This window comes from Molossus molossus, unplaced genomic scaffold (assembly GCF_014108415.1).
Source record: "Molossus molossus isolate mMolMol1 unplaced genomic scaffold, mMolMol1.p scaffold_m16_p_5, whole genome shotgun sequence".
NCBI classification, from domain to species: Eukaryota; Metazoa; Chordata; class Mammalia; order Chiroptera; family Molossidae; genus Molossus; species Molossus molossus.
In genome coordinates, this window is record NW_023425388.1 from 39345659 (window position 1) to 39362967 (window position 17309).

The 17309-nt window shown below is 37.9% G+C and overlaps 1 protein-coding gene across 1 annotated transcript in view; it reads right to left on the reverse strand.

The window, feature by feature from the left end:
* Window positions 1-16035, reverse strand: part of SPATA16 (spermatogenesis associated 16) — a 218291-nt gene extending 202256 nt beyond the window's left edge. Inside the window, exon 1 of the mRNA XM_036243294.1 lies at window positions 15412-16035. Coding sequence (XP_036099187.1) covers window positions 15412-16023 — 612 coding nt within the window. The 5' untranslated portion in view covers window positions 16024-16035. The remainder of the gene's footprint in view (window positions 1-15411) is intronic.
* Between the last annotated feature and the right edge of the window lie 1274 nt (window positions 16036-17309).

Here is a 17309-nt window from a genome sequence, read left to right on the forward strand (position 1 = left end):
ATCAAATCTTATACGACAGTACAACTTCTTGACCAAACCTACCCTTTCAGCTCTTTCACTACCTTCTACTCACTCGGTTAACCTTTAGTCCCTGAAATGCCATGTGCTCTCCCTCAGACAGCTGTCCTCTGCCCTGTCCTTTCCTATCCAGCCCAGACCCACAGTCCACCACTACCACCATTCTTTCCACATTAAACACAATAGTTTTGCCCTCTCATCTTTCTCATCAAAACCTCAAGTCTGAGTCAACCAAAACTTTTGGATTCTCAGAGACACATTGTAGAAAGTCATATAACTTTGCACTGTGTTGCTGTTAGATTCCTGGTCCCTCTCCTTAGGGAGTCCCTGAATCCCCTGCCTTCATCCTATTTGGCCCTTGTCTGACTTGCCTCTGTTGTTTGACTAATCTTCAGTTGAAGTCTCAAATTCCTAAACTGCTTCCAACTCAAAAAACGTAAGCTAAGAATTCTCTCAGCTTACCCTCTACCCATAAAAAGTCTCCCTTCCTATCCAGTGAAACAGGTTTTCACATGTTCAATCTAACCCTTTCTTCTGTCCCCAGACCCTAATCTTTTCATGCTTCCCTGGGGACCTCACATTGTCCATCACCTTTTCATTACTTTTATTCTTTCTCTTTTCTCTATGGACATGGCCAATATAATCATATCCAGTGTTCATATTCTTTTAAAAAGTGAGAATAAGAGACTTCCGGTCAAGATGGCGGGAGGGTAAATGGGTATCGCGTCCTCCCACAACCACATCAAAGTTACAGCTAAACTACAGAACAACCATCATTCAAAACCGTCTGAAATCAAGCTGAATGGAAGTCCTACAATTATGGAATTAAAGAAGCAGCAGCCACATCCAGACTGGTAGGAGGGCGGAGGGGACAGGCTGGTCCCACACCCACGTGTGGCAGATAAAAATCAGGAGGACATCTTGGTTGGGAAGGTCCTCCCTGAGGACTAAGGGGTCCCCGTCCCACACCAGGTGCCCCGCTCAGGGTTCCAGTGCCAGGAAGAGAATCCCCATCACTTCTGGCTGGAAAAACCAGCGGGAACTGAGGCTCAGGGAAGCTGAGGCGGCTGGAGCCCCAGGCAGCTCCTTAAAGGGCCCGCACCCGGACTTATCGGACTCTCTCCCTCTAAGCTTGGAGGGGAGGCAGCTCAGGGTGCACCAGAGACACACAGGGAAGAACTGAGCTGTTTGGCACTGGAGCGTGGGCTGGAGAGGGGGCTTTCTCAGGGACAAACGTGCTGTCAGAGGCCTTTGTTCCTTTGCTGAGCCCTTCCCTGGGGTGGCAGACAGTCTCATACCTGGGACTCCAGCAACCTGGCTCACGCTGGTAGCCCCGCCCTGGTGACTCCCTGAGGCCCCGCCCCACCCAACTTTCAGGCCCACTCAAGCTGTTGCCACTTGCTTAACCGTAGGATTGGCCTGTCTTGGATCCTGCTTCAAGTTTTCCTAAATTCTTTCAAACAAGCAGCATCTGGTCTCAGCTAGCCCCATACCTCTCGTTGGTAATACACAGAAACAAACACAGGGAGGCAACCAAAATGAGGAGACAAAGAAACAGGTCCCAAATGAAAGAACAGAACAAAACCCCAAGAAAAGAACTAAGTGAAATGGAGATAGGCAACCTAACAGATACTGAGTTCAAAATACTGCTTATAAGGATGCTCAATGAATTTAGTGAGGGCCTCAAGAGCATAAAAAAGGACCAGTCAGAAATGATGGATGCACAGTCAAAAATGAAGGAGACATTAACTGAAATAAAGAATAATTTATACAGATTCAATAGTAGAGTATGTAAATCCAAGAAGTAAACCATTGATTTGGAATATAAGGAAGAAAAAAATGCCCAATCAGAACAGCAAAAAGAAAAAAGAATCCAAAAAAATGAGGATAGTGTAAGGAGCCTCTGGGACAACTTCAAGCGTGCCCACATTCGCATCTTGGGGGTGCCAGAAGGGGAAGAGAGAGAACAAGAAACTGAAAACCTGTTTGAAACAATAATGGCAGAAAACTTTCCTAACTTGGAAACAGACATACATGTCCAGGAAGCACAGAGAGTCCCAAATAAGATGAACCCCACGAGGCCCACACCAAGATACATCATCATCAAAATGCAAAAGGATCAAGACAAAGAGAGAATCTTAAAAGCAGCAGGAGAAAGGTAGCTAGTTACCTACAAGGGAGTACCCATAAGGCTGTCAGCTGATTTCTCAAAAGAAACTTTGCAGACCAGAAGGGAGTGGCAAGAAATATTCAGAGTGATGAAAAGCAAGAACCTACAACCAAGATGACTCTATCCTGCAAAGCTATCATTTAGAATCGATGGCCATATAAAGACTTTCCCAGACAAGGAAAAGCGAAAGGAGTTCATCACCACCAAACCGTTATTATATGAAATGATGAAGGGTCTTTTTGAAGAAAAAGATAAAATATATGAATAAACAAAATGGCAATGAATACATATCTATCAACAATAGAATCTACAAACAAAATGAACATGTAGAACAGAAACATTCTCATAGATACAGAGAACATTTTGTTGGTTGCCAGATGGGAGGGGGGTTGGGGGAATGGGTGAAAAAGGTGAAGGGATTAAGAAGTACAAATTCATTGCTAGACTGACAAACTTCAAAGGGAAAGGGGTTGGGGGGTGGGAAGAAATAAACCAAAGAACTTATATGCATAACCAATGGACACAGACAATAGTGTGGGAAATGGTGTGGGGGGGGTGATGGAGGAGGGGGTCAATGAGGGAAAAATGAGGAACATCTGTAATACATTCAACAATAAAGATTTAAAAAAATAAATAAATAAAAAGTGAGAATAAGCCCATCACTCTACATTTTCATTGCATCACTCATTTTTCCTCTTCTTTTCAAATCAATATTTTGGACACTTTCTTTATTTTTTTTTATCCTCACCCGAGGACATTTTTCCATTTTTTGTTCAGATAGAGCAGGAGGGAGAGAGAGGAAGAGAGAGGGAAACATCGATGTGAAGGGGCACATCGAGTGGCTGCCACCCGCACGACCAACCAGGGCCGGGTACAAACTGCAACCGAGGTACGTGCCCTTAGTGGGAACTGAACCCGTGTCTCTCTGTACCGCAGGCCAACACTCCAACCACTGAGCCAAACCGGCCAGGGTGACACTTTCTTTTTTAAAAAATATTTTTGCATATTAATTAAAGAGAGAGAGAAATCAATTTGCTGTTCCTTTTATTTATGCATTCATTGGATGCTTTTTGTGTTTGCCCTGACCAGGGATTGAACCTGCCACCTTGATGCATTGGGACAGCGCTCTGACCAACTGAGCTACTCAGCCAGGGCCCCACTTCTTTCCTTTTCAATCTCATCTTGGCTTTTGATGGTTGGCTTGGTGGAAAGGCTATGTTCTACAAGCACAGTTCTCCTTTGTCAACAAGCAAATGGAATCAGATGTTTCAGGTGATTGTCTATTGTTTTAACATAGGTCACTGAGATTACATCTTATGCTCATCTATGTAATGAATACAAAGACTAATTGTGCCAGTGTGTAAAATTTCAAGGTACACATTTTGCTTGCTAAATTTTAGTCCACATCTTAAACATGAAAGTTGTGAACATGGTCAGTGTAACTTTTCAGGTTCGAACTATTTCTTCCCTAGGCTTGCTAAGCTGAAGTGTGTCCTGCCCATGTTTGAGGAAGCAAGGCTTCCTAGCTGGGTTGCAGTGACAGCCATTTAACGTGTTCTGTCTATCTGTCTATAGACCTTTGACAGCCAAATGGATTATTTTTCACTCTTAGTGCTATCTCTAGAAACTCTGTAACTAGCCATTTTCCCAAAGCCTCCAGTCCACAAAGAGTTACATTTTAGAGTTTCTTCTTCAGTCTCATCATTTCTTGGTTTAAAAGAGCCTTTTCTTAATTGTTCACATTCTCCAGGATTCTTTCCTCATCCCTATTTCTTATTAGAATTCAGGTGGCATCAGGAATGGATGATTCATCAATGTCTATTTTTGGTCACACACTCTCCTCTGTGCTTCCTACATGCCTCTAGCCAGCAAATATGCTGCTCCAACTGAGCTTGCCATCAGTCCTCACATGAAACACAGCCAACTGCTTTCATCCACTTTACCTCTAAATGTGCTCATGTTCCTGAGTTGGTTGCACTTTGATCCTTAGGAAATGCTTCTTTGTTTCTCACCTGCCTCTAGGGTGTAAACATTTTTCTTCTTTTCCTTCTTCCTTTACTACTTTACTTTGGTTTCTCCTCTTTATACTTACTATTACTCATCCATTTCTGCCTTTTAGTTTTCTCACCCGGATCATCACAGGTATAACCTTTTAATGGCCTTCAGTCTTTTTCTTCCCAAATCTGCCTCTAAACCAGAGACTTTTAAATATTTTTTACCACAATTTATGGTAAGAAATAGATTTTACATCAGAACCAGGACATACACGTGCACGCACACACACATGCACAGAGCACGAGTAATTAATTTATTTATACTTCTTCCCCTTTCTATTTATATATAGATATTGATATACATTACATACCAGAAACAATGTTTTCACAAAGTAAAACTTACCTTCCAATATTCCATAAACTCTGATATTTTCTATTGGATTGTAATTCTATTCTATTCTATTCTATTCTATTCTATTCTATTCTATTCTATTCTATTCTATTCTATTCTATTCTATTCTATTCTATTCTATGCTGTTCTATGCTGTTCTATTCTAGATTTCAATTAAATGCAAGGCTGATCACTACCCATTAAATTGATTTCACAACCCAGTAATAGGTTATAACCCAGAGACTGAGCACTATTTTTGCTCTCTATATACACCAGAGTGATATAGCAAAACGAAAATCTGACTGTCATTTGCCACATTAGTCCTTTTGGGCTCCTGTTGCCCACCGGATAGTGCTCAAGGCTGAGACAAGGCACACACGGCTCCCTGGCAAGCTGCCAGCTCCTCCAGCTTCACTTCTCCCCATTCTGCCAGCACTTTCTAGCCTAGCAACAGCCACCTCCTTCCTATTTTACCCTGGAATTTTCTCTTTCTGGTTCCCTCAGACTCTCATCCCTCTGGCTGTTTTCCTCTAAAATTAACATTTGGGTCATGGCAAATAAAATATCTACCATAAAAAGAGTATAACTACATTTCAAATGTAACATAATAAAAGATAAAGAGCTATAATTTGGGAGTTGAAATCTTATACTTTCTTGTAGCTTCCATAATAACCAACATGGTATTGATAAAATATAACTACTAAACATTTCCTTTATTAATTCTCAATTAATCATTTTTTTTTTTACATTACTACTTTCCTATCCAAAAACATCTCTTTTGCCTTCAATACAAATCCCAATTTTCTCTACCTGATGTTTAAGACTATCTAAAATCTAGCTTTATCAATCCACATTTATTTAATAATAATGCTTTCCTGGCCCACCCCTCTCTTTGCTGCCTTTCATTTCATGCTTCTTCCTCAAGTTCTCCATCCTGTTAGGAGTGTTCCTCTCACATATCATACACATTTCCCCTCTACCACTCCACTTTTCCATTTAACTATTTATTTCTCAGGTCCATTCAAACCCTTAAATTCAACCCAAATCCTGTCATCATTTTCATGAGTGCTTTATGCATTTTATCTCTTTTATAGGGAATAATAATAGTTCCTGACCCACTGGGTTGCTGCGAGGATTAAAGGAGTTAATACAGATAAATGGCATGACACAGAGTCATGCTGAAAAGTGTGCATCACAAACTCCATCAGACTCTCCCATCATAAACCTTTGTTCTACACAGCCATGACCATCACCGAACACTTGATAGGTTCCTAATTGCCTTACAGTTTCAGGACTCTGTCTGAAGCTCAAATCTAAATTCTTTGAGAACCAAAGTCCTGTCATAAAATGTGCTTTACCCCCATGTCACCAAACAATTTGATAGAAACTAATGAGAAATTTTCAACTTAATAATTTGTGTTTGAGTTTTTGGTATAACTTACCCCACAAAATCAATGATTAATTAATTATTCATAGGTTAGTAGTATCGTATCATCATCACCATCATTGTAGACTAAAACAGGTACTCCAGAAGTTACTTATTTCTGGATATAAAACACACATTGATAGTGGCAGTAAAGTATGGATGACTACAATGTTCTAGGTACTCATACAATTCATACAAAATAAGGAAACCACATTGAGGCAGTGCGAGGAAAATCTGTTGCCTAACTGCATCTTATTCTCTGATAGGAACAGAGTCATGTCCCAAGTGAAAAAAAAGTCTTCTGTATTTTAGTGAATGTCAAATGAAGCAACAGAAGAATTAAACAAATAACTAGATGTTAAAATAAAATTTTTTCTTTAACTTTCTTCTAGATCACCTGAATCAAAAAAGGAACCACAACCTCACTCTGTGTTACAACTTTTTTTAATAGATTCAAGTGGATCTCATCTACTCAGTACCTATGGAGTCTGTTTGAACATCACACTATTTTGTGCATGAAGGAAAAAAGAAGATTGCTGATTTGAACTTTATCTGGCTTTGGAAATCTTGCAATAAATTTGGAAAGTTGAATAGCAGGAGAAATGTTGGGCAATATTATCCAATATTTTGATTAGAATCATGTTTTAGTGTGTGTGTGAACTTTAACATGGAACCATCGACTTGAATAACAAATTATATAAGACTTCAGTGACTGAGTTGATTGATTGGGTTTTGAGTCAAAACAATGTGAACAGAATTAACTATATTTAAAAACTATATTAATATTTACTGTTGTTTGAATCAAGTCCATAATGACCACCTGTAAACTATGGCAATAATCCTGCTCTTGAAAAATATCTTATTCAGCTTCCTATGGATTAATAATTCATTTTTTTGTAAGGTCATCATTAATAAAATAAATTTAATATTTCAGAGGTACATGCTAATTAACCAGTGACTAGAGTTTAGTAACAATCTATTTCTTAGTTGTTAATAAGAAAGTAGTCATTAAGTTAATATGATTTTTAAGTAAATATGAGATTATTTTAAGTGTAAATTTCCAAAGAATACATTTTCATGACAATGCCATTTTTTAAAATTTTAAAATAGCTTTAGAATATTTAGATATCAGTTCTCTTAATTCCTTAAAAAAGGCACATGTCGGTTAACACTACTTGTAGGTGCTTTTAAAGGAGAAGGAAGTGATGAACATCTTTCATGCTAGGAACTAAAAATTACCAGTGCCCAGGCATGGTCATTATCTGAACCCCAGACAATTGTATCAGACTCTCTGAGGGAGACTTTGGGCATCCATATATATTTAACATCTCCCCTAGGTGATTGTAACAATGTCAAGAATCTGTGAATTTTATAATATTTTTATGTAAAATGAAATTCTTCTTTCGTATGTACAGTGATACAAATTATAGCACATAGTCTTATTTCTTGAAAAATTCTCCTACTCACCCTTCCCCCACACTTTACTGTATGGGAACTCAGTACTCTTTTTTTTTTTTTGGTGGTAAGTGCCCCTAGCAGCAACCAGGACTCTCTGGTCCACCGGCCATTGCTCAACCGCGGAGCCAAACTGACCAGGGTGGAAACTCAGTACTCTTGGAGAGAGTCAACACCTGCCTTGCAACTCAGTTGCCCCCTTTTTCATGCTTCTCCTCCTTTTGATTCTCCCCACATCCAGCCCCACAAGCTCCCCCATATTATGGGTGCTCAGTACATATAAGAATTGCTGCTCTTTTCCTCGCAGGAAGGAAGAGGGCTTAACAGGAGTCAGGTGAGTTGGATCCAGGTCATCTGGAAAAAAAGCCTCTGTAGTAAGAGGGGCCCATCAAACTGGGGAATCACTTTAGATATTCTTCCCATTTCCCATCTCTTTTTAATGATATTCAGCCTGGAAAATATTGTTTTCCTTTAACCAAAAATCAACTCTTCTTGGTGTAGCTTAAATCTTTCCATTCTGTTGATTCCACCTGGGTTGGGGTGATGGTCACCAGAATTAATGAAGTTACACTGAAATATGTAAGAAGTCCTTTTCAGTGTGCACTTAAAGGAAGGACGTGTTTCAGAAAAAAAAATTAAGATATAAATAACAACAACACACTGAATTAAAAAGAAAAAAATAGATAAACTGAAAATGCAAATGAAGTAATGGAACACAGGCAGCAGGACCCCATCCTTGTCTCTAGTCTCTGGCTCCTTTAGGGAGGGGATGAGGTTTTGTTTATATCTGTGTTCCTGCACCTAGCTCTATGTCAGGCTGAGACAGCCAGTAAATGTCAGGGATATTAACATACTTTTTCTTTATAATGACAAATCCTGCTTTTCTAGAGATTTGTTTTACTTAGCTAGTGTTTAATTATGGGGTATATCTTATTTTATTGAGGTTAAGAGAGGAATCCATTTAGTATTTTTCTGCTATATAAATTTACTAGTTTTAAGACAATCTCTTTTACTATTGGATACTTATTAGTTACGATGTCTCTGGCTGGAACAAAGATGGCAGCAATCACGTTAAAATCTGAAATGTTCAATTCGGAACATACAGAGCTCAACAATCCGTTTATACCTGACAACAAAGCAAAAGTGAGCTATTCTAGCACAACAATTTGTGCATTAAAATGAAAGCTGTATTTTTGTCAAAAGCAGTTAATAGTTCAAAGTAGTGTTTGATTTAGATAATTGCTTCTGAAAGCGTGGCTAGAGTGGAAAGTAATGCATTATTTTGACCCTCTGCTCTGACAGAATTTCAAATATCATCAAAAGAAGATGATAAATTTTTAATGTTAATCAAAGGAAAAATGGGATATGGATAAAAACAATGATGATAAACACCGAACTGAGAAAAACCCTTGGCTGTGCTAAAGCTTTAAGTTAAATATATACTGTACAGGGAAATGAGGTACTTAAGCGGTCCAATGACAGGTCGCACATGAATTTAGAGTTCAGCATGCTTTTCAACAAGTAATCCTATGTGACGGCACCTTGTTGATGGGCATTAGTTATTATCACTCCTACTTAACAATGTTCTGAGGGGTTTAGAAACTTGTTCAAAGTCACACAGCAATTAGGTACCAGAAGCCACATCAAACACAGACAATCTAATGCTAAATCTGGTGCTCTGTCCATCACAGCCCTGGAGCCTTGTGCCCACCCAGGGCTGTGTGAGCTAATGATGTGGAAGTACTTACTGCTAACTGGCTGGAAGGGCAATGGCAGGCATTTGCAAACCCACCAGTGGTGTAGCATAAATCTTTGCTACTCAGAGTCGTCTCTGGACCAGCACCATGGACATTATTTGGGAACTTATTTGAAATGAGGCATCTGGTTTCCCATCACAGACCTAACCCATTAGAATCTGCATTTTAAACAATATTCCTAGGCAATTATTGCATACGCGAATGTATGAAAAGGCAGTAGTGTAAGAATTCCAGATGTGAAATCAGGGCACCTCAATTCAGTCTCAGCCCTGCCACAAACAAGATGTGGCACTGTAAGATGTTTTCTTTAAAAAAACCAACAATTTTAGAGCATTTGTTTCTTTGTCTGTAAAATGGGGATAATATCTGTCTTTGAAGGTTATTGGGGTGTTTAGCTGAATAAAGGGGCCTGGACCCCAGCAGGAGTCAAGATGTGCATACCAACTCCACATGCAAATCCACAGAAGTGTGAAAAGACAGCCCAGGCACTCAGGAAATGTGGTGAACTCCTGATTTCTTGATCATGTTCCACTAAGAACTATCTGGGTTAGAATCCATTTAAAGTAAGCTTTCTGGGATGTCCATTAGGTGCAGGGATGTCCTAGAGATTTGCTACAGAATTATTCTCAGCAAAGCAATTATAGGTGAGGCTGCCCCATAATGAGATATCTTTGCTACTTCATTAAATAAGCCCCCTTGGACAGGCTCCAACATGGACCTGCTTCATCCCAAATTCCATTACACTGGACGTAATCTCATAAGAAGGCCCTGTGCAGGTTTAATCATCCTGGATACCTGATTTTTACCATAAAGGGAATGTGTTCTAGAACAGTGATTCCCAAAAACTGGTTCTCAGACCAATGCTTTACTAATCCAAGGGGAAATAATAAAAAGAAAAAGACAATTTAGTCAACTTTTCATCAAATTAAAATACAATTTACTTATAAAAATCCTTCTTTCTGAGCATATGCTCTTTCTATTTTCTTTCTATCTCATTGATCTTAAATTGCTCCATGTTTTTGTTATGAGATGATGATGATAATAGATAGTAATTTTTATATAATGTTCTTGCATAATACAAATACAACAGTAATCCTCCTCCTTAACTTATTTTTTTTTTAAATTTTATGAATCTCTGAAATCCAAAAATTCTAGACCATTGTTATAGAAAAAAAATGCTTAAAAGAAAATTATTTACTATGAAATTAGTGAGGGGCATAGAGCATTTTAAGTGAGGGACCCAACTGCAAAGTTTTAATTGGAGGGCAAACCCGTTCCATGTTGACACATTGCAGAGTGCCATGTTCCTCAAACTGCAATGTGCACAAGGACCACTTGGGATCTTATTTAAATGCAGATCTTGATTCTGCAGGTCTGGCACAGGCAACAATTCTGTTTTTCCAACAAACTCACACTCAGAGTAGTAAAGGCATAGTGGTTAAGCTGGTGAACTCAAAGCCAGATCATTCCGGTTCGGCTTCTAGTTCTACCACTTCTAGCTGTTGACCTTTGCGCAAGTTCCTTAACCTAGCTATTCCTCAGTCTTCTCATTAGTAACACAAGAATAATAATAGTCCTATCCCCTATGCTTGTTGTAAGAATAAAATGGAATAATATTTGACCTGTAGAAAGAGCTTCATAAATGTGAGTTATTACTCTAACTTCACTGATCAGTGACTGAGGCACCAAGATATTTAAAAACAAAACATTAGTATCTCAATGAGTTCCTATGTGACGAAATCAGAATTCAAAATTCCATTTGGCTGTGGAGGGAGCAGGGTGAAGGGGATCAATTGGGTTGACAGTGCGGGGGGGGGGGGCATCTCTAATACTTTCAACAGTAAAGATAAACTTTTTTAAAAAAAGGAAGTTCCATTTGGTAAGGGATAAGCTGTGTTCTACCTTCTTTAGCTGACTCAGTGGAATTGTTTGAAGCTGTGTATTTTGAAGGGTGTGTATAGATCTAATTCTAATTCAAAGGTGGAAGCCTCTTTCTTACTAAGATCCTATGAGTAAGGTTGAAATGATGATATTATTTTGGTTGCATGACAAACTTAGAAGAACCCTTTATAATGAGTGTTTTTCCTATAAGTGACAAAACAAAACAAACCAACAAACAAAAACAATACACCAAAACTTGACTAGTACATTCCCACACCTTCAAATTTTCCTATAGGTCTTTATTAATAATTATTGTTATATAAAGTGCAATTGTAAAAAAAAATAAAGTGCAACTGGAATGTTTATAAATGAGTTGAAAATAGTGTCTATTGCCTACTATGCAAATACAACCACACGAGGGCAGTATCTTATATATTTCCTTATAGAGAACCCCTACTATTTTTATAGCGGATGAATTTATATACTAGTCCTCTAAAAATTATGGGAAATAGCATCTAGGCATGAAAATGTAATTTAATATAAATTTGTGCTTTTTTTTTTATCCCTAGCTTATACCATTTGCCCTACTAGTGTGACTTCTGATGTGAATACAAACACAAAAGCCAATGACTCTCAAGTGCACACGGGGCATTCTCAAAGACAGACCACATGTTAGGACACAAAATAAGTCTCTATAAGTCAAGAATATTGAAATTAGATCAAGCATTTTCTCAGATCACAATGGCATGAAACTAGAAATCAACTACAATAAAAACTCTAAAAAACAAACACTTTGAGGCTAAATAGCATGCCATTAGACAATGAATGGGTTAACAATGAAATCAAGGAAGAAATAAAAACGTTGTGAAAAAAAAACTAAAATAAACACACAACTACCTTAAAAACTACCTTAAATTAATGGAACACGGTGAAAGCATTCCTGACAGGAAAGTTCATAGCATTATAGGCCTACCTCAAGAAATAAAAAAAAAATCTCTAATGAACTATCTACTCCTAAAATGAAAAGAATTAGAATGAGAACAACATGAAAAGCCCAGAGTAAGTAGAAGGAAGGGAATAGTCAAGATCAGAGTAGAAATAAATGACAGAGAGACTAAAAAATACGATATAAAAGATCAATGAAATCAAGAGCTGGCTCTTTGGAGAGATAAGCAAGATTGATGACTCATCAAGAAACAAAGAGAGGACCCAAATAAACAGCAAATGACTGATTTTATTAAAATTTAACAAAGATTGATGAGTTGGTCACAGAGCTAAAAACTCATCTTGCCTACACAACTGATTCAACTTTATACAGTAAAAAGAAAGAATAGCAAAATAAGTGTCGTTAAGCAAATTTAATAAATGCCTTCTGTGTTCTGAAATCCTAAAAGACCAAAGTTGACTGCTTTTTGGAAGCTGAACTGTTGTCTTTTCAATCACTGCATACCGTTTAATCTTAATCATAAAATACTGTCATAAAAAATTAGTTAATACTTTGTCAATAGCACAGGGAAACTAACATATAAGCAGAATATTCCTAAAGGGATTATTAGGTGCACTGGAAATTATCATGTCAAATAATAAATAAATATTTACAAATCTCCAGGGTCTTTCCAAGTTTTAATTTTTTTGTTTATTTTTTTGTGGTTTCACCTTTATCCACAATAAGTCATCTATATACTCCTAACAGCTGTCTTTATACCACCCATTTGGCAAGCATTTTGTATTCTTCACAATGCCCCCTCAAGTAACAAGCATTTGGATGGAATGCTTCAGTATTGCTAGTCATCCTTCAATGTCTATTCTACCCTTCTTCCTCAGTAATAGGACCCTGAGTGTTAGGAGCATGTGGAATAAAGATATTTTTCAGCCTCTTTGTAGGTTTGTGTGGCCACATGATTAAATTTGGGTCAATGAAAAAAAAAACAGAAATGGTGTGTGCAACTTCTATGAAGTGTGCTTGTAGAAAAACCATGTGCCTCTGTCCTTCCTTTTTTCCTCTCTGGTTGGCTAGAGGGTGGATGCAATGACACCAATAGAGGCTGCTGTTTTGGATCATGAGATCAAAGCCACATCTTAAAGAATAAAATAGAATCTGACACCCTGATGATCTTACCATACCTGCCCTTCTCTACCTACATTTCTGTGCAAAAATAAATAAATAAATAAACTTCTCTCTTGCTTTAGACACTGTTATTTTGGGTTTCCTGTCACTTGCATCCAAATGTAATTCTAACATACACATACTCAAATAGTCATTGATGCATCTATCTTGCAGGTATGATTCTTTTCATTATGTCTTGGTCTCTGTCATCCATCCTATCTTACTCAAATTCATGATGGGACCCAAGGAAAAGAGAGAGATGCATTAAATAATACCTGAGAACGCTCAGTATTGAAGAGGTTAAATTTAAGAAAAATTAAATTCATGAGAAAAAAGGGTTCAAGAAGTCAAAAATCTTTTCTATTCTAGTAGCTTTGGCTTATTAAGAGACATTCTAGGTAAGATTGGTAAGATTTCAAAATTAACTCCCAAGATAATGAGACAAAAGCTAGACCAGATGTCTAAGCTAAGTTTTGGACTCAAAATAATTACCTTTGTTAATTACCAGCAATTAATGTCAGCATCCAACACTTTCCTAAAAACTTTGGGGGTTGGGCAGAGATAGAGAAAGAGATGAGGGTAGGGGGTAGAGAATGAATGTGCATAAAAAAGAGTCAGAACATAAGCATTTTCCAGTACAGTTACATCTTGGGGTCATTAAAACCTGATTCAAATTTTATAATTTTGAACACTGGGCTTTATGGAAAAACTGGATATTTTCTTCCAGTCAATGCAGATAGCTTTTCCTTCTGCCTAGGCATCACTGGAAGTTTATATCCTTTATTTTTTGTGCCCCTATTTCATTGCCAAAATGATTATTTTTATCTATAAAATTGCACCTTTCACCTTGCCCCCTTCCCCTACACACACAAAAATGTCATCTGAAAACAGACCCAGCAGAAATGCCTAGGGCTGTTCCTGAGTCTTTCTTTAACATTCCCTTCTCAGCCAGAGGACAGCGAAGGGTTCTCAGAGCTTTGTGGACAGCTTGATTATTTGGGCCCTTGTTACCCAGTGCAGGACTCTTCCCTTCTCTGCGTGGGTAACCCTCTATGGACAGAAATATGTATAGATGAATCTATTTGTGCTCTCCCTTCTCATTTCATATCTCGTTAGGCTACCCTTTTTGTGCTTAGCATTTCTTTTTAAATATTTAGGGGCACATGTCTATACTGTTTATTAATAATTCATTGTAGATGTAGTCATTTTAACCTGCAAGTAACAGTGGACATACTTTACTCTTTAAATCTCCATCACAAACATCTCATGTTTGACTCCTGCCCCCGCCCTCTGTCTCATGGTAGTCAATCGTACTCCTTTATGCCATCTTTATTTAACTGTTTACTGGTCTGTCTCCCTCAGACTGCTAGAGGGAAGGAACCATGTCTTACCTCATTAATTATATCTCCAGTGGCCACTAGGCATATATAGATAATGCACTGAATTTTTTTTTTTTTTTTTTTTGCAGTTCATGAAATATGCAGTTACCCATATTGCCAGGCCAATAGGACTTCTACTTACACACTTCAATCCTTTTATGGGCTCAGTAAGTCAAGAGATGAAGTAATTTTTCCTACTATTTTGTGTTTTAGTAGTGATTTTCAAGTTCATTTTAGTCCTTGGGCAATTTCTTTATACCAAGATATTGACCAACTTACCTGCTCGCAGAGAGAAAAAGAATTATTCATAAAGCTCACTAGGCTGGGAAGGAAAGTGAAGTTTGATGATAAAGTAAAATGGTGTTGTTTTGTTTTTAATATGTATTATGCATCAATTACCACTACATGCTAAAAAGCAAAGACAGCTATATTTAGTAATTAAGACTAACATCAAAAGGGGACAATTGGTATACTCGTTAAGTACCTATTTCTAAAGAATCTATATTCTACCCACCACTGCGGTACTAAAACTTTATGGCTTTTAAAGGTGTACATCTAAATTATAAAACCAACTGCACTTTTATATGTTATTGCTTACTTCAAGGTTTGTTATCAGAGAAAAGGCATGAGTTATGTCAAGGGCACACAGGCATTTTAATTTACAGGCATATCTTATTTGCTTTATGGAAACCAGAAACCACATAATCCTCATATCATTCAAGATTTTCACCCCATGATCACTATTCATTACAGTATGATCAAAGCTGCTCAATGTAATCACTTTTCATTTCACAGTTCCTTCTCACCAATCTATATTTTCTCTAATTCCGTACCTCCAGTGCTGTTCTGAACTGTCCCGCCGCCACGGCGTACTTCTTCTGTCTGTAGCACAAGCTGGCATCCTTTAAGGCTACCTGAAGCCATTTGTCAATCTGAGGCAGACGGCTGCAATTAGGTGCGTGCACAGGGTCTACTATTTCAGCAGCTCGGCATGTTGGCTGAGTCCCAGTGGACGTGAAGGGCTCCACAAACTCGTAGCTCACGTCCTCTTCATCGATGTAGACCAACTTCGCCTCCACATCCATGATGTTCTTCAGGGGGATGTGAGGCAGGGGCGGTGTGATCAACGGGCTGTCAAGTTCCAGGATCTTTGCCTCTTTCCTTCCAGCTGGCTTTTCTTCGCCTTCTGCCTTCCTTTTAAAGGCCAGTTTCTCTAAATCATTGCTTTGTTTTTCTTTGATGCTCTTTGCCATTTTTATTCTTTCGACTGTGATTTCTACCTGTTTGTCTCCACAGCTTTTCTTAATCTCTTGTGGTATTTCCAGGATGCTGGGTGGGTTTGCTGAAGTGGACAGTTTCCTGCTTGTGTTTATCTTTGGAACCAGCTGATCAGAATAGACCCTGTTTACTGTATTCTCCAAACTCCTACTGCTTTCTGAATTCATTGATTCCCCCCGAAACTCCTATAGGGGTTAGAAGAAGAAAAATAATTAAAACAATATTTTGAAATTTTAATGATTTAAGACTATAGTCAAATTTATTTATTATTTTTATTTTTATCCTCACCTGAGGACACTTTTTTTATTTTTTGTTCAGATAGAGTGGAAGGGAGAGAGAGGAAGAGAGAGAGAGAGAGAGAAACATCAATATGAAAGGAACACATTGAGTGGCTGCCTCCTACACGATCCAATCAGGGCTGGGGACAAATTGGAACCGAGGTACATACCCTTAGCCAGAACCGAACCTGGGTCTCTCTGGACCACAGGTTGACACTCTAACTGCTGAGCCAAACCAGCCAGGGCTAAAATTTATTTATAAACACTTTTATGCATTATAGGTATTTTGTCTCTATAAAGTAAAACTGTGTGTACATCACTGCCGTTTTACCAAGGAAGTGCATGTTTCAATTTCAAAATTTACCAAGCATTTGTTGAAAATACATTTAGACAATGTCTTAAAAATAATCATCTATAGCTGAACAACATTGAACGAACAATTTTATGGGCTACCCAAAGTCACCAAATAGGAAAACCTTATACCAGCCACTGAGGACAAAAAAAGACAACAACAACAACAAAAATCCATCTCAATATTAATTTCCTGAGAAAGGCAGTTGGTCTAGAACTCATTATAAAATATACCACTAACCTGTATAATAGACTTGAGTGTCTAAAGAAACAGCAGCTGCTTCCTCTGAAAAGCTTTCAGAAATGTAAGCACCATGTTTCCACAATTTGTTTTTTCTATTAGTAAGGAAAATCTCAAGTTTAAACCATTTAAAGGTAACTGTTATTCAGACCTGACTAGAAAGCAGAAGAACATGCCCTTCAACCTCTCATTAATGTGGAGCTACATGATTCTACTGTATTAATATTTTGGTAGCAATGGCATCAACACTGTATATCATATGAAGACACAGCATTTTCCTAAACCACTAATGTTCAACAAATATAATAACTAACAGCCTTTTGATTCAAACGTTTCTGCATACTATCTCTGCTTCTAGATTAATTTCAAAATATAAAAATCCTAAGACCTAATGATTGTGTAGTACGGTTTGAAGACACATTTTTGAAGACTTTTTCATCTAACATACTCTGTTCTGGAAACAACTCTGTACAGTAAACAGGAATGAGGACCACATTTTCCAAAGTAAATAAGGGATAGAGAGGTTAAGTTGCTTATTCAAGTCATACTGTTGGTCACTAGCAGAACCTGGATTGCCGTTTCC